The sequence below is a fragment of the Octopus sinensis genome, linkage group LG8 (assembly GCF_006345805.1).
Source record: "Octopus sinensis linkage group LG8, ASM634580v1, whole genome shotgun sequence".
Classification (NCBI taxonomy): Eukaryota; Metazoa; Mollusca; class Cephalopoda; order Octopoda; family Octopodidae; genus Octopus; species Octopus sinensis.
In genome coordinates, this window is record NC_043004.1 from 106,842,280 (window position 1) to 106,861,481 (window position 19,202).

The 19,202-nt window shown below is 37.1% G+C and overlaps 1 protein-coding gene across 1 annotated transcript in view; it reads right to left on the reverse strand.

Annotated features, from left to right (window-relative positions):
- LOC115214893 overlaps positions 1-19,202 on the reverse strand; it is a 142,568-nt gene that overhangs the window by 34,447 nt on the left and 88,919 nt on the right. The window contains exons 22-26 of the mRNA XM_029783924.2: positions 17,627-17,784; positions 15,279-15,370; positions 11,885-12,070; positions 4,036-4,113; positions 1,607-1,920 (exon numbers count right to left, since the gene is read on the reverse strand). Coding sequence (XP_029639784.1) covers positions 1,607-1,920; positions 4,036-4,113; positions 11,885-12,070; positions 15,279-15,370; positions 17,627-17,784 — 828 coding nt within the window. The remainder of the gene's footprint in view (positions 1-1,606; positions 1,921-4,035; positions 4,114-11,884; positions 12,071-15,278; positions 15,371-17,626; positions 17,785-19,202) is intronic.

Below are 19,202 nucleotides of genomic sequence, written 5' to 3' on the forward strand. Positions count from 1 at the left end.
GTGATGTTGATGATGATACAAGTTAAACAGCAAATTTTTCAATGTTTTCCTCTGTTGTTTCCTTTCCAATTTATGATAAAGACTAGAACTCTACTAATTTGGGGACCAGGATGTGTTGACGCTACAATAATTCACTCTGTAAACATTTACTGTATCAGAACAGAACTCTTGAGAAATATTTGTGTCCAACCCTGCAAGCTGAGAGAGGCAGGGGAATAAAACATGGCTAACCCTCCTGCAAAGAAATTTACTTCTTCTTCTCTCCTTCCCTCTTCCTCCACCTCCTTCTCCTCCTCCTCCGTCCTATCTTCCTTCTTTCTCTCCTCCTACTCCTCCACCTCCTCCTCCTTTTCTTCCTCTTCCCCTCTTCCTTCCTCCTTCCCCCCGCCACTCTCCACTTCCTCCTCCCTCCCCTCTGCTCTTCTTTACCTCTCCTTTCCTCTCCTCTTCTTTCTTCCTACCCCTCCTTATCCACCTGTCCTCCTTCCCCCTTCATCTTCACCCCACCTCCTCCCCTCCTTGCTCCTCCATGACATGCCTCCTCCAAGTTACAAATATCTGAACTGAGGGGTAAAGGAATGAATTTCAAGTGACAATCTGATTGACTAACTACAATTGGTAAGCAGGGATTCCAAAGCTAACTTCAAGTTGCCCCAATCAGACAAGCAACAGAATGGCAGAAAAAAAACATTGGGAGAGAAAAAAAACATGATGATGATAATGATGATCTGTGGTGGTGGATTTGTTGATGAAGATGATGATGATGATGATGACTTAGTATGCAAATTTTGTTTTTGCTGGCCAAAACAAAGAAGTTGAGAGGACAGATTTGCATTTGATTAGCATATGTTGCAACACTAGCAAAAAAAATGTTGGGTTCAGTGGTGATGGGTGACCTTTGAACGTTGGGCCTCACAGAGGCAATGACGAAAGACCGAGATCTCTGGAGATATGCTGTGACTGCAAAGACCCGACAAATAATGTGAGTTCATGGCTGTTTCCTGCACCAGTTTCACATAGCAGCCCCAGCCCATCCAAAGTACCTTGGATTGCAGAACGACCTGCTGTGCTTACCTTGGATTGTAGGGTGACCTGCAGTGCTTGAGGAGACCTATTGAATCAAGTACATCAACATCAAAATAAATATCAAATGGAAATTGTAGTTGTAATACCTGTGCCAGTGGCACGTAAAAAGCACCATCCGAACATGGCCAATGCCAGTGCCGCCTTGACTGGCTTCTGTGCTGGTGGCACGTAAAAAGCACCAACCAATCGTGGCCGCTGCCAGCCTCCTCTGGCACCTGTACCGGTGGCATGTAAAAAGCACCCTCTACACTCACAGAGTGGTTGGCGTTAGGAAGGGCATCCAGCTGTAGAAACACTACCAGATCAGACTGGAGCCTGGTGCAGCCTCCTGGTTTCCCAGACCCTGGTCGAACTGTCCAACCCATGCTAGCACGGAAAACGGACGTTAAACGATGCTGCTGCTGCTGATGATGATGATGATATTGAAAACAACCTGGCCACACCTCCACTTAGACACATTCCTACATTCATACATGGATGCATCCACTGTTTAATTAATGAAACCAATGAAAAGACTTACTTTTCTCCATCCAGTATTTGGGCAACACCAAACGCTGCATCGGCCTTGATCTTCTCCTGACCATGCCACTGGGGGTAATTGATATCAACCATAACTTTGTGTTCAGTGCTGTATATTGTTTTAGATCTTGGGTTCACCTGTGGGATGGTCTCAAGTTGGATTGATACACGAGTTATCCAATTTTCGGGTCCATTTTTCAAAAAGTCATAAGCCTTATAAAAGATATCATGGTGGGGTCCTGGTGAAAAGGTTGGAGAAGGACTTGGCTGCGTAGGTGGTGGTGGTCTGGTTCTAACTTCTGGTTTGGGTGTTTCCTATGGCAATAAGAAACAATAATTAAACAAGTATATAAATAATTAATATATATATATAATTAAACTATTGGTGCAGGCATGGTTGTGTGGTAAAAAGCTTGCTTCCCAACCACATGGTTCTATGTTCAGTCCCTTGGCAAGTGTCTTCTATTATAGCCTCTGACTGACAAAAGCCTATTGATTGGATTTGGTAGATAGAAACCAAAAGAAGCCCATCATATATCTGCTAAATTCAAAGGAGCCAGCTGAATGTGGTAGCATCGAAATCAAACATTTACTTACGGAGACAGCGATTTTATAACACCTGAGGAGATACCGCCAGGTCCTATTATACAGGTAAACCATTACTTAATTTAAATTAAAATCCTGCATATATGTGGATTTATGTTGTATCGAAACGTGTGTAGTGATCATTAAACAGCTGTTTAATCGCACTCCCTCTTCCTTTTGACAATTTATTCTCTCCTTTCTATTTTTCACACGTGGAATGAATAAGCCTAGAATTGGTAGTATACCATAATACTGCTGGTTCTCTGGTAATTCTAAGGGTGAATGAGCTCTATTTTGTACTCTAATACGTTCTGTATGGAATACACCTCAACTATGTATATATATATGTATATATATAGTACAAAGTAAGATAGGGGTTATGGGTGTAACCCACCATGGGATATCATTTATCCAATATACATATATACATATAAATATATATATATATACATACATATATACATATGAATATATATATACACACACATACATACACACACACATATATATGTAATGTATATATGTATGTGTGTGTGTCTTTGTGTTTGTGTTTGTTCCCATCATCATTTGACAACCAATGTTGATGTATTTATGTCCCTGTAACTTAGCAGTATGTCAAAAGAGACTAATAGAATAAGTACAAGTCTTCAAAAAAGGTAAATAAGTCAATAGACTAACATTCTTCAAGGCAGTGCCCCAGCATGGCCGCAGTCTAATTAATGACTGAAACAAGTACAAGACAAATGATAGCAAGTTAATCTATGCTATTCCTTTTTAGTAAAAAGATTTTCAGCTTTCACCGCTGAAACTGTTTCCAATGAAGAATTCTAGTTTTCTACCATAATTGCTTTCATTAATTTTCGAATTTGTATGTTTTGAAAAGCAAAACCCCAGTTAAATCTTTAAAGTTCTGTTAAACCAAGATTGGTTCTTCCCAATTTGGTACCTCACCAAAGTTTTGAAAATCAACTTAGCATTTTATTTCAATAGAATTAATGATTAAATACCTGTACAACACAAAGAATTTTGACAGTTGGTTCTGTTTCTCTTGTGTGAAACAAAACTACAGTAGAAACACTTGTTTAACCCTTCCATTACTGCAATTCTGTTGAGATGCTCTGTGTTTCTTTCAATTACTTTAAATATAACAAAGAATTTAGTAAAATAACTTAGTTATCATTCAGCTAGTGTTAGGAACATAAATTGTGACTAAGGTTTGGTTGAAGATTTTAATTCAAAACTTATGAAAACAAGACATTTGTACTCAGAGCCAGAGCTGGCTTCAGCCAGGTTAGTAATGAAAGGATTACCTCTTTACTATCCAGGTAACTCTGTCAAATGTAATACCTTATTATTCAAATTGTTTTGACTTAATCTTGCATTGTTTTATAGCTTTGAGCTTTTGATGAGTTAACTGTTAATTTTTTAGAATGATACTGTATATTTGAGCTGGATATGGGGGCCAGTTTAAATTCTAAAGGTTTAAAGTATCATTCAGTGAAACTGAACCCAAAAACCTGAACTATATGCTTACAAACCAAAAATCTTCACCAAACAGCTACTCTTGCACCTGTTTATTTACAGGTAATACCTAAAGAATTTTTAAATTATTGCAAACCAATGTTAAAACGTGATATATACTGTTATAGACATGACATTATATGTGATACCACAATATATGCAAGAATAGAGCAACTCTACCAGAGAAAGAAATATCAAGTTCTGTGTACAATAATAGCATTACAAGCAAGTCTCTGCATGGTACAGACGAATATATGACAGATTTGGTGGAGGTAGAGGGTTTTAGAGTAACATAAGAAGAATATAAAGTTCTGAGGATCGAACCTGAAAATCTCCAGCGCTTATCCTCTTGGCAAGATCAGAAAGCTTTTTCAGAAGTTTCTTAGTTGAACGTTTTTTTCTCTGAAAGTAAGTAAGCAAATATAAAATTTAATGTGTGTGTGTGTGTGTCCGTGTCCACGTGTGTATGTGTATGTATTGAAATGGGAACTATTTACTTATTTACTTAAAAGTCTGTTGGAGGAACTGTTCAGATGATAGTTTACAAGAATATTTATGGCAGTAATGACAAGGAGGTAATTTTAGAATCTATTGGACATTTAATAACCATTTCTATGGTTAGTATAATATAGCATTATATACATATAATTATTACATTCTACACACCCGCCCCAATGCACAAGCCTCAAAATATAATCTATATATATAAATATATTTATAATATTATTCAAATAAAATCTCAAGATTTCTATATTTTAAATTGTAATCATGTATTCGGAAACAAGTACCCAACTTGATGTCAAGATTCGAGAACACCGAATATTTTATTGGGAGTGAAGGGCTTCAGAAGAAGAGCCAAATATTGTTGGTTTTGTATCTGTACAAAATACATCGACCTTGTAATGCCAGGTTGACAGAGGTGAAAGCACATGGCTTAGCAGTCAGGGGTATTTGGCTCACAATCACAAGGTTGTGAGTTTGATTCCCAGGAGTGTGTTATGTCGTTAAGTAAGACACTATTTCATCTTGCTCCAGTCCACCCAGCTGGCAAAAATGAATTGTACCTGTAATACAATGGGCAAGTCTTGACACATTCTATATAAAGCTGAATCTCTCTGAGAACCATGTTAAAGGTATATGTCTGTGGAGTGCTCAGCCATTTGCATGCTAATTTTACAAGCAGGCAGTTCTGTGGAATGGATCAACAGGAACCCTCATTGTCATAATTGACAGAGAGCCAGTTTGGGTTGACAGAGAGATTTATGAAGTTCTAAGTAGTTACTCAGTGAAGCAACACCATAAAATTGTAAAATGGTGCATCACCAGCAGCATAAAAGGACCAAAGTCAGTGTAAGATTTTATAAGAGAATGGCACAAGTTATAGTTGCCAATGGGATATTTTTACGTTTGTAATCATACTTTTGTATTTTATATTCAGCATGTTTCCTCTATACAGATTAGACCATAATACATGTATCTGAAAAAAGGGAACAATAAAAACGCTTACGCACAATACATACAATACAAAAGCTTCTTTCTGACAGGTCCCTCTCATACAGTTTCCCCACGAAATTTTTGTAAATAGTAACTTTTAAGAAAGTTTTTTTTTAAATATTATGATTGTGTCAAGAATCTTTTGCAAGAACTTCAAAATGTGTGTGTGTGTGTGTGTGTCTTGTGTGTGTGTGTGTGTGTGTGTCTGTGTGTGTGTCTGTGTGTGTGCATGTATGTTAACAAGGTAGGTATTTATGTATGCCAGTATGTTTTCCTTTGTGTTTAATATTTGTTCTTCTTCAGAAGGTTCAAGCCAGTTGCTAACAAAGCAACAAGATTTTTGGAATCAAGAAAGTTCCTGGTGTTGTTGGTTGAGCTGTTGGTGCATCTACTCCATCTAAAGAATCTCAGACAGAATTTCTGGAATGTCTTACAGATCTCTACTGTGCCACTAACATATTGGATGTGGAGAATTTATGTCAGTTTCTTTTGCTCTTTTTTTCCATGAAATCAAGGTTTTTATGCAAATTTGTTGGTACATAAGCTAATGCACCTACGTATGTATGTATGTATGTATGTATGTATGTATGTATGTATGTGTATGTATGTATGTTTGCATGTGTATGTATGTATGTATGTATGTATGTATGTATGTATGTTTGTATGTATGTATGCATGTATGTATGTATGTATGTGTATGTATGTATGTTTGTTTGTATGTGTGTGTGTGTGTGTGTGTGTGTGTGTGTGTGTGTGTGTGTGTATGTGTGTGTGATGTCATTTTTTTAATGGTGTTACCTGTCACATTAGTTGTTTTTTTTCTATAAAAGGTAACTGATTGGCTGAGAAAAGAATGATTTGTAGCTTTGATAGTAATCCTATAAATGTTTGTTTTGATGGTTACTGACATATGTTCATCTCTAATGACCTCCTCCACAGACTCAGTGACAGCTGTCTTATGTTATTGATTGTTGTCACAGTCTCCACTGAGAGTAGAAACTTCACATTCAACAGAGATCTCACTCTAGGAGAGAAAGGAGAAGCCCATTGTGAATGATGAATAATAATAATAATAATAATTAACAGACCCATGATCCAAGGTGAAATTTGCTTATTCAGAACCACAGACATTTCTTGAAGTGAAGTTAAATATAAGAGGTAGGACATTGTTATGACTAAACTCTTTACCTGGAAACCAAATGAATTTAGTTGAAATTTTACATCTTGTATCACATAACTTGTAAGATTTTGGATGAAAATTTAAGTCCCTCTTTGTTCACCCCTACCATCCTCCACTCATATTGCCACTGCTTCATCTTCTCTTCTTCTACCTCATTTAATTTATCAAATGTTCAAAATATAATTTTTGTTAATATTCTTTAATTGCTTTCATACTTATTTCATAGTTTTATAAGTAAACTAACAATTTTGAGTACAATAATTTTTTTCTTTTATCTCTGTTTATATGTTGATCTACTTATCTCTTATAATTCTGGTATATCATTATCTTCATCATCATATGTGATAGAATCTCTTGTCAAAGATCACATCTAAGTGTTCAGTTTTTGTTGAATGATCTGCACAAATGATTTGTTTATAGTCATTAAATGCATGTCCCATATATTAGCTGACTACCCGCCATCAGGCTGACCCTGCCTGTATAGTTTTCTGCATGTTAGATGTCAAAATGATTGCAAGGCAATAAGAAATGAAGTGTTTTGCTCAAGAATACAATGTGCTACCTGATTCAGGAATCAAACCCACAATCTAGCAATTGTGAGTGCAACACCCTAAACATTAGGCCATACCTTCATATACATACACACACACATACATACATGCATACATACATACATACATACATACATACATACATACATACATACATACATGATGGCCGTCCACTCATGACCGAGGAAGACCATTGCCGACCTTCAGGAACATTGTGCGCTCTAGGACTAACTTATATTTTGCATTTGTGGCTCTGTTGGTGGCTCATAAGCCCTGCTCTTGACAAGCATACACGACTGCAAACATTGTAGACCAAGCTTTCCCCATTCACTATACGAGGCGTGCGCTTTCGTGCAGCTCACTTAAGTTCTTCATGCTGGATACGTGCTCTCTCAAAAGTGTCGATCCCCTCCTTAACCTGCTTCCTCCATCTGTGGCGCTGACAGGCATTGTTCTCCTAGTCAGTGTCCTGCATATCAAAGGCCTTTAACGAGGACTTGACACAGTCCTTAAATCGCAGCCTTGGTTTCTGCCGGAGTCTCCTTCCATCACAAGTTCTCCATAGAGCATCTGCTTAGGAATCCTTCTATCCTCCATTCTAATAAGGTGTCCAGTCCAACGCAACTGGTGCTTGTGTACCACCGCCTCAATACTCAAGATATCAGCTGTCCTCAGGATCTGTGTGTCTGGAATTTTTTACATTGCTTACATACATACATACATACAATACATACATACATATGTGTATGTGTGTATATATACATATATATGAATTTATGTACGTATGGATGTGTGTGTGATATATAAATATATATACATATATACATTTTACAAAATGCATGATATAAATACACACACACACACATACATATATATATGTGTTTTATTACAATTCTTCTTTCTTTCTTTGTTCCCTTTCCCTCTTTTCTTTATATAGAAGTATGGATCTAAATCCTTCAAAGGGATGTCAAACACCCAAGTTCACTGGTTCACTCCAAAGCAAAGAATATCATATATATGAATCCATATATTCAATATTGGTATTATATATGTATAAGAATCAGTCCAAGGATAAAAACTGCAAAAATAACTTCCTCTTTAAGAGCCTGTGTGTTTGAAAAGGTTTAATAAAAGCGCTCACATACTAGAAAAAAGCTTCGTCCCCAAAAAGGTTAGTAACATCCTCATAAAAGATGTCATAATATTTCTTAAGAAAACTGTATTAAGTAATCCTAATAGACTTTCATGTGTGTGTGTGTCTGTGTGTGTGTGTCTGTGTGTGTGTGTGTGTAAAATTTTTATCTTCGAAGGATCAAAAATCCTTCCCTAGGCAATAAGTTCATAGGGCCAGTTTCCCAGATTCTGGGGCATATATATTCCACCCCTAAACAACACACAGGTCCATCATAGATTTTTCTCATTTGTGCCAGCTTAGTGAACTTAAGTAATGTAAAATGAAGTGTTTTTCGCAAGAGCACAACGCATTGCTCGGTCCAGGAATTGAAACCGCAATCTTACGATCATCAGTACAACACTCCTAACCAATAAGCTACGCATTTTCCCATCCTTTTTCTTCAACGCATTAAAAAAAAAAAAGAGTGGCTGTGTAGTAAGTAGCTTGCTAACCAACCACATGGTTCCGGGTTCAGTCCCACTGCGTGGCACTTTGGTCAAGTGTCTTCTGCTATAGCCCCGGGCCGACCAATGCCTTGTGAGTGGATTTGGTAGACGGAAACTGAAAGAAGCCTGTCGTATATATGTATATATATATATGTATATGTATGTGTGTGTGTTTGTGTGTCTGTGTTTGTCCCCCTAGTATAGCTTGACAACCGATGCTAGTGTCCTCGTCACTTAGCGGTTGCTCGACTAAAGGTGGTGCTCCAGCATGGCCGCAGTCAAATGACTGAAACAAGTAAAAGAGTAAAGAGTTTCAAATCCAGGGGAAACAACCCAGTGCTACAGGGAGTTTGTTCTAAAAAGAGTTATGTCTCTTGGAAGACAAAGAAGTCGAAGTTTAAGACTGAAAATTATATGGCCACCACCTTCAAATTTATACCTTCCTAATTGGATTGATAACTAATACAATGGATCTCCTTCAGAATTCAAACCACGGGTGTTCAGTTATTCGAGCAATTAAACCACAAGGCTTATTAGTCTGTAAGTGACTGAGTACACCAAAAACATTTGTACTCTATGTGATTCTCACACGACAGTATGACCCAGCTGCATTTTGGACATCAAAGTACAATTCATCTGACAGGCTTCTCTACAGTTTCCATCTTTCTAGTTTCAACCCACAAAGTACAGCTCAGAGCTTGGTTTTAGAAAATACTGGAATTTTTGAAAAGTAAAAAAATGTAGCCTGTTATTCTCTTCAAGGGAACATTTTTCTTGTTGAAATACACCGAAAAATGGCGACACAGCAGTAAAAAAATAGGGATTTTCATAGAAAAAAAAAGCACCTTTTTGATGTAATTAATTTTTGGTGTTAACATGGTCGGATTTGAATTTTTTTCTTCTACAGAAGGAAGAGCAAACCTTCTTCTATCATACTCTCAATTTTGGTCAACTTGCGCCGCAGAGTCTCGGAGGAAATAGTGTTAGTTGAAGGCTACCAAACCTGCCATACGCAGACAACATCAGCTTTATATAGAGAGAGATTTGCTTAAGATGTGTAGAGCAATCAAATCCTTGATTTTATTTTTTTGATGGGAACTTCTAAGCTATACATTATATGTATGTAAGTATGTATGTGTGTGTGTGTGTGTGTGTCTGGTTGGCTGGCTGACTGTATGCATATATGCAGAGATGGGCACCATAAATCATAAAGTTAACATCGTTAATCCGTTAACCAAAAACTCAACTTCGTTAATCGTTGATCCGTTAATTTTTGAAAATGTAACGGAAGTTAACATTGATCCCTTAATGTTAACTGTTATTGAAAAAAGGCATAACTACAGTTTAATACCTTATCGACTTTGTTGCTTCACGATTTCCAGAAAAATGGATACTTTTTAAGGAAACTTTCACCAAATAATCGCTTATATCCTGCAGATTGAGTATATGTAAAGATTTGTTGTAAAAAATTTTCTGAGGGGTTGGGGAGAGGAGTTTCGGAAAAATCACAGGACCCGACAAATTTTCCCTCATAACTTACTGGAAAATATGTATTTTTTAATGGAATTTTATACCAATACCTTTCAAACCATGTAGATTATGATTACAAAGAAATTTGTAGTCAAAATGTTTGGAAGGAGGAGTTTCTAGAAAACGGATTTTTGGATCAGATGGCCCACATAAGTTGGAATTTCTCCGTTTTGACGGGGATTTTTTCAAATGTTCTTCGCCAAAGTCTTCAGAGAGATGGGAAAAGAAAAAATTTTGAAATTTTTTTCCATTCCTGCCATCACCTCACCACCCCAGTCCGAAACGATTTTGGCCATTTTTTTTTCACTATGCACTTAAAACCCGCGAGAGAAACATTTTCCGTTTAAAAAATAATTGTTAATGATTTCAGAGGAAAATGTGTGATTTAAGGGAGCTGTGGCTGTTGTTTCTAGCACATCCCAAAACCTCCCTCCTCGTTTTTTTTCTCACTCACACATCTATTGATATTTTTCAATATTTTTCTCCCCATAAACAAATTTTATGGAATGATGATATTAAAGTAACATACATGTAGTCCTAACTGAACGAGGCTATGTTATGTGTATGTGTAAGAAAAAAACACCTAAAAATATCTTTAGTATTAATATTGATTTGTCAAATGTAATGCTTATTTGCTCACATTATCTTGAATTATTCAGGTTCAAGAGAGGTGTCCACAATAATTGCTTGTAACTTTGTAAATATTTTACATACAGATTTAAAGTTTTGTCAGTGAGTACTTTATATACTACTGGTTTATAGTTATGTGACTTTAGCTGATCTTACTGAGTAAATTTGACTTTTATGGGCAGGTAAATTTAATTAAAAGTAAAAGCAATGTCAATATGGATGAAAGCTGAAATTGAAATTTTGTTTGATTTGTTACTAAAATTATCCCAGATGGCAACCAACAAAAATTTTGCCACTTTTGAAGATGAGGTACATTAATTTGAATTAATTAAAATACAGGTATAATTGGTACAAGATTTTGTTCTTTTGGTAAATATTTCGTACCTCGGTGTGGAATAATTTTTTTTCACAGATTTTTTTTCAGGTGCATTCAATGTGTCTGACCTTGAAACCCACCACAAGCCACTTGTTTCTGGAAAAGAAAGGTGGGTGGGTAGGGGGACATCAATCACTGTTCCCTTTTGACTGGACAAAGAAATTTCCTGCTGTCTTTGCAAGCAACAAGCAGGTGAATTTGGTTTCAAATCCAGGCAGGGCCAAATGAGGTCCTACAAGTTATTTATAATGACAAGTGGCATTATATTGGGGCTGAAAGAATGACACATACAATATTAAATATGCTAAGACAATCTGAAAACAATAGAAACTATTAAACACCAGTTTTTATGAAAGTTTTGGCTAAATGTAATGGAAGTTAATTAGTCTGATAATTATTTTCAAAGTTAACTTAAAAGTTATATCATTAACAAAAATGTTAACTTCGTTAATTAACGATTAACAGATTAATGGACTTACACCCAGCTCTGCATATATGTATATGCATATGAATGTATATTATTTAATATGTCGGTTTCAAATTTTGGCACAAGGCCAGAAAGTTTGAAGGAGAGGGTAAGCTGATTACAACAACCCCCAGTGCACAACTGGTATTAATTTATCAACCCGAAAGGACGAAAGGCAAAGCTGGCCTTGGTGGAATTTGAAATCAGAACATAGAGACAGACAAGATACCACTAAGCATGTTGCCTCACATGCCAATGATCCTGCCAGCTTGTTGCCTTATATGATTTAATATATTAATTTGCATAAAAGAAAGTCAGCATCTTACACTTGAACGTTTGTTGTAATCAACTTCATAATTTGCCAAAAATTTTAGAGGGCTGGTCACTTTCTTGAATTTCACTGCCAATGTAGTGTCATCCTTTCTATGTCTGTAAACCAATTTATACAGTTCCGCTTTTGTGTCTGGAGATGGGGTTGTGACGACCATATCACCAGTCATTTCCAGATATTCCTGAAAAGAATCAAATAAAAATATTTGCATAAATTTAAAGTAACAATTTCTGACAAAGGTATGATGAGTTTCTCTCTCTCTCTCTCTCTCTCTCTCTCTCTCTCTCTCTCTCTCTCTCTCTCTCTCTCTCTCTCTCTCTCTCTCTCTCTCTCTCTCTCTCTCTCTCTCTCTCTCTCTCTCTCTCTCTCTCTCTCTCTCTCTCTGTTTTTCTCTCTCTCTCTCTCTCTTTCTCTCTCTCTTTTAATTTTTCATTTCTTTTTAGTGGTGTAAGGAAGTTGCAGATAATCAAAATCCTATTAGTGCTTGACAGGTTCATATTTTATAATTCCTACTGGTGAAGAGATGGAATCGCTGCTATCTCTAGCATTCAAACATCCATCACTGACAAGACCAAGGAAGGTTGAAATCAAGTGATCTAGTGGGCTCAGTGCTGGAGGTGGTGGGGATTTCTCTTCCTGCTACCAATATAAACAAGAGTGCATTTTGCACCAGAAGCCAATATGAGAGTTTCTCTCACAGTAACTATATATACATATATATATTGTCAATGTAATCATATATCCTAAACCGAAGCATACTCTAAAGTATAGAGCAGTAAAGTGTTAAAGTAGTAAAGTTAATGTCTGGTCATAGAATGACCAATAGTTTTGCATCCTTGAAGGCTGTGGCTTCATGGACAACTCATCAGATGCTAGTCTGAGGTGAAGAGTTAAATTTGTCTTCAGACTAGAGTCTGATGAGACATCCATGAAACTACAGCCTTCGTGGATGCCAAACCATTGGTCACTCTATGACCTGAAATTAACTTTATTACTTTAATATATATATATATACATATATAATCCCTACTGGTGATGAGATGGAATCACTGCTATCTCTAGCATTCAAAATCCACTCACAAGGCTTTTGTCAGCTTATGGCTATTGCAGGAGACTCTTGTCCAAGGTGCCATGCAGTGGAACCAAGCCTAGAACTATGGTTGAGAAGCAAGCTGCATACCATACTGCTATGCCTGCACCTGTGGTTACTCATATTTAGTAAGGGAGAGAAAGAAGGATCGGTATGGGCTGCGAAGAGACAGAGGTGCCTGGTGACCCTTGAATGCATGAATAGAGTAGAAGTGAGTAGGAGAGAATAGTTCTACAAAACAGTTTTGAATGATTTTTCTACAAGTTTTGTCATTATTTAACATTATATTATTCTTTATATGGTATCTCAAGGCTTGAAATTTGAGGGGATGGAGCAAGTCAACCACACTGACTCCAGTGCTCAACTGGTACTTATTTTATCAACCCTCAAAGGATGAAAGGCAAAGTTGACCTCAATGGTATTTGAACTCAAAATGCCGAGATGATGAAATGCCACTTAGAATTTTGTCCAGTTTGCAAATGATTCTGCCAGCCTAGTGGCTATTTAACATGAAAATATCAATGGTATAATGTAAAAGGCTACAGATTTTGGTGAGGGACCAGAGGACTAAATCACCACCAGTTTGTGGTTGATGTTTATTTGATCAAACTCAGAGTCATGGTCTCTACAGCTGGGTGTCCTTATTAGAACCAACCACTTTACAGAGTGTATGGTGTGCTTCTTATGTGACACCAGTACCAGTTCTATTACATGGCACCAGCACCAGTGCTGTTATGTGGCACTGACACAGGTACTTTTTACATGGCCCTGGTACAGGTGCCTTTCATGTAGCACTGACACCGCTGACCAAACCACTGACCAAACATTTTCTGGTTCAGACTAGAGTCAGATGTTACATCCTCTAGTCTCTACGACAGATGAATCTATAGAAAATGGATCTTCCCTTGGTGTGGCTCACTACCTTGGCTGGAGACTTCATCACTTTCGGAAGTAAAATGTTACACCTATATTTTCTCTCATTGCATTTGTTTTACCTTTGAATGAATGAATCGTCCATTGGGTGTTGCTTGTACAAAAGATATATTTTTTATGATTTCTCTGTCATCGTCATCGTTATGGCTATTTTCTTATCTGCATCATCATTGGTGTAATCTTTATCTTTTATCTTTTACTTGTTTCAGTCATTAGACTGTGGCCATGCTGGGGCACCACCTTAAGGAATTTTAGTTCAACAAATCAACCACAGTACTTATTTTTTTTAAAGCCTGGTATTAATTCTATTGGTCTTTTTTGCCAAGTCACTAAGTTACAGGGATGTAAACACACCAACACCAGTTGTCAAGCAGTGGTGGGGGACAAACACAGACACAAAAACACATTCACACATACACATACACATTTATTCATGGCAAGCTTCTTTCAGTTTCCCTCTACATAATCTACTCACAAAATTTGGTCAGCCTGAGTCTATAGTAGAAGATACTTGCCCAAGGTGCCACACAGTGGGACTGAACCAGGAACCATGTGGTTGGGAAGCAAACTTCTTACCACACCGCTACAACTGATCTCAATAATGCATTCTTTGTTATTGCCACAAGGGCAGTGGATGTGGGAATGTTACAGAAGCAGGTTGCAAAAAATATACAGATTTACATCAATAACTTTTCTACTATAGGTGCAGGAGTGGCTGTGTGGAAAGTAGCTTGCTTAACAACCACATGGTTATGGGTTCAGTCCCACTGCATGGCATCTTGAGCAAGTGTCTTCTACTATAGCCTTGGGCCGACCAAAGCCTTGTGAGTGGACTTGGTAGACGGAAACTCAAAGAAGCCTGTCGTATATATGTATATATGTATGTGTGTGTATGTTTGTGTGTCTGTGTTTGTCCCCCTAGCATTGCTTGACAACCAATGCTGGTGTGTTTATGTCCCTGTCACTTAGCAGTTCGGCAAAAGGGACCGATAGAAAAAGTACTGGGCTTACAAAGAATAAGTCCCGGGGTCGATTTGCTCGACTAAAGGGGGTGCTCCAGCATGGCTGCAGTCAAATGACTGAAACAAGTAAAAGAGTATAGACAGAAGGCTTGACATTTAGGGGATGGGGGAATAGTCGCTTACATCGACCCCAGTACTCAACTGGTATTTATTTTGTCAACCCTGAAAGAATAAACAGCAAAGTCGACCTCGGCAGAATTTGAACTCAAAGCTAGAAGACGGATGAAATACTGCTAAGCATTTCCCCCGGCATGCTAACGATTCTGCCAGTTCACTGCATTCAGATTTACAATAATAACAAACAACTTACATGTTTTATATAATAAAAGAATGGAATTTATTACCTGGCCCCAATCATGATCCCAGGTAATATTACCGGTCAGCTTTCCTTTATTGTTTGCTTCATTCATGTGACTCAGATATGTATAATCATGACCTGTAGTTAGAAATATTTAAAACCATGAATAATCATTAAACCTAGGTAGATATATATATATATATATATATAAATGGAGCTTAACGCAGGTTAATTCAAATACTTTTACTTCTGACACATGTTTCAAAGATTTCACTGATATTATTCCAAAGGAATACATGGTGTAAAACAATGTAATCTTCTCTTCAGGGAAGTGAAGAAATAATATCAGTGAAATCTTCGAAACATGTGTCAGAAGTAAAAGTATTTGAATTATACCTGCGTTAAACTCCATTTATTTATTTATATATTATACAAAAAATTCCATGTAAACCCGTATATATATATATATATATATATATATATATATATATATATATATATATATGCCTAAATTCATACATACCTAAATTCTCATACATACATACATACAAATATAAAATTAAATATATGACAAGATCATAGGAATTATGTAATCAGTTAATGAAGTTGAATAAACAAATCCTATTCCCTTGTTTACTTAATTTGGTTCAATAAATTCTCATAATGGGAATGATCTATGGCTTTACCCCTTCCTCTATCTATAAATAGAAAAAATTCTTGTTTGTCTCCATTGAACCACATGTAGAAACCTCTTCCCCATTGATAAATCTAAATAACAAAGTGAACTCAGTGATAAAAAATCTACAGATGGAGAAGGACCTTCTACTACCATGTTCTTGATAATAAAATTAACCTCTCTGTCTATATATCTACCCTCTTTGTAATGTTGGCAAATGAAATAAGTATAAAAATGTACATTGTCCATTTAATTAAAAAATTCTATATGTGGCTGAAGATTGCTCTACATTTTAAAACTGATGTAATACTTACATTGTTTAATGAAATGAAGTAGCATGAAACGATTGTACTACACTACCCTGGATATCCTTGTTGCTTATTTTGATTATATATATATATATATATATATATATATATATATATATATCCGACTCGTGGCCGTGGCACGTAAAATACTCCAATGCGACCGTACGACAGGCACCCATGCCAACCCCCTTTGTTTGTGAAGACATGTTGGGGCAAGCGAAATCGAAATCGAATTGAACCAGCCAGGATCCCTGGTCTGGTGGTACGTAAAAAGCACTATCCGACTCGTGGCCGATGCCAGCACCGCCTCGACTGGCTTCCGTGCCGGTGGCACATAAAATACACCAATCTGACCGTGGCCGTTGCCAGCCTCGCCTGGCACCTGTACAGGTGGCACGTAAAAATCACCCACTACACTCACAGAGTGGTTGGCGTTAGGAAGGGCATCCAGCTGTAGAAACATTGCCAGATTAGACTGGAGCCTGGTGCAGCCTTCTGGCTTCCCAGAACCCCAGTCGAACCGTCCAACCCATGCTAGCATGGAGAACGGACGTTAAACGATGATGATGATGATATACACATATATATATATATATACATACATACTTATATATAAAAATAACTGTTTCCTTCTTGATCCATGCCAGGCTCATAAGGGCTGGTGTCCCAGTTTCAGTGGCATATATTTCCCACCTGGATGGGACGCCAATCTGTCACGGGGTTACCCATTTTTGCCAGCTGTGTGGACTGGAGCAACATGAAATGTTCTGCCTGGTCCAGGAATTGAAACCGCAATCTTACAATCATGAGTCCAACACCCTAACCACTAAGCCACGCATCTCCACTACACACAAACACACTGCAGTTTGCCAATAACTATTCTGCTTTCCTTTCCTAAGCCCACCTCTATTGGAAGCAGCACTGGGTTAACTATTAAGCAAAATAAGCATGTGCTAAGAGCACCAATGGTAGGAGGAGGCACCATAGAAATGGTAAATGGTTTACAACACAAAAGAAATCACTTTAAACTTGCTAAAATAATTATTCGGGATGCCTTATTTCTACTAAGTATAGAAGCAGATGTGTTACCTAAGATTAATTTTGAGGATCTGATCAAAGACTTTGCAATTCAAAAATGTAGGAGGAAACTTTTCAAATATAAATGGAAATAAGTGGAAATATGCAAAAATTATTTTCCTTCTTACTATTTTGTTTCAATTTGAAAAATGAACATTTATTGTATGGTTTGCTATTGTTCATATTTTGAATTACATAATCTTTTATGGGGGCACCAAAATCTTTTAAGTGCTTAGGGCCTCGATGGGTCTTAATCCAGCCTTGATTGGAAGTACTGTATAGTACCATCCTTATCTCTCAGATTACTTGCTAAATCTAAGTCATTTTACTTACCAGGATAATGAAACTTTAATTTTCTGACAGCTATCCATTTATTGTTATTTTTGTTTCTAGTTCTCTCCATAAGGAACTTCACATGGGTAACATCATTGTCCTTGCCAGCTTTTACTGGGTCAATGTGGAACTGATACAAAATGGGATAACCGGGAGGGCTTTTGAAACAGAAAAACAGAAAGAAAAATAAGGAGAGTTTTGACAAAAAAATCCTATAAGTTAATAAATAATAATGACTTCTAATATAAGGTGGCGAGGGAGGCAGAAACATTAGCATGCAGGGCAAAATGCTTAGCGGTATTTCGTCTGTCTTTACGTTCTGAGTTCAAATTCCACCAAGGTCAGCTTTGCCTTTCCTCCTTTCAGGCTCGATAAATTAAGTACCAGTTGCATAATGAGAATGATCAAATTAACTGGCCCCCTCCCCAAAAATTTCGGGCCTTGTGCCTGGAGTAGAAAAGAACATATTACATTTCTTAAGGCGGCGAGCTGGCAGAAATGTTAGCACGCTGGGCAAAATGCTTAGTGGTATTTCATCTGTCTTTATGCTCTGAGTTCAAATTCCGCTGAGGTCGACTTTGCCTTTCATCCTTTCAAGGTTGATAAATTAAGTACCAGTTGTGTATTAGGGTCGATCTAATTGACTGGCCCCCTCCCCAAAAATGTTGGGCCCTGTGCCTAGAGTAGAAAAGAATAATGACTTCTAATAATATCAAAAGGTTGAGTTGTCGCTTGACTGGATTAACTCTAGTATTTGATTGGGAATTTTTTTTTGTGGATCACCCACTGTAGAATTTGAAACCTGAACATAGAGCTGCATATGATACTTAATTTGGTGGCTTATCATTTCTCACCTTCTTAGTTAGTTGGTTAATTAATTAATTAATTAAACAAAAATAAGGATATAGCAAAAGATATAGAAATAGAATTCTTTAAAATGAATAGATAAGCAAATGAATAAACAGAGGAAAGTGAAGGGTGACCTCGGTAGAATCTGGACCCAGAATGTAAAGAGGGATGAAATATTGCTAAGCATTTTCATGCTCATGCTAACCATTCTACCAGCTCAATGCCTTAATAATAATAATCCTTTCTATTATTGGCACAAAGCCTGAAATATTGGGAAAAAGGGGTTAGTCAATTACACTGACCCCAATGCTTGATTAGTACTTATTTTATTGATCTCAAAAGAATGAAAGGCAAAGTTGACCCCGGCAGAATTTGAACTCAGATGCAGCACTACTAAGCCTTTCACCCAGCATGCTAATGATTCTGCCAGCTTGCCACTTTAATAATAATAACAATAATAATCATCTTTTCAAATACAGGCACAATGTCTGAAATTATGGGGGAGGGGGATAGTCAATTACATTGACCCCAGTACACAACTGGTACATATTTCATCGATCTTGACATTATTATTATTATTATTGAGTGGGAGAGCAGTGCATACCATCAAAGTGACACTGGAGTACAAATATATGAAGCTTAATGTACCCATCATGACTATCCATCTGGTAAGGGTACACCGAGCACATGCATCACAACCATATGTGTGTGATATGGTGATGTCATA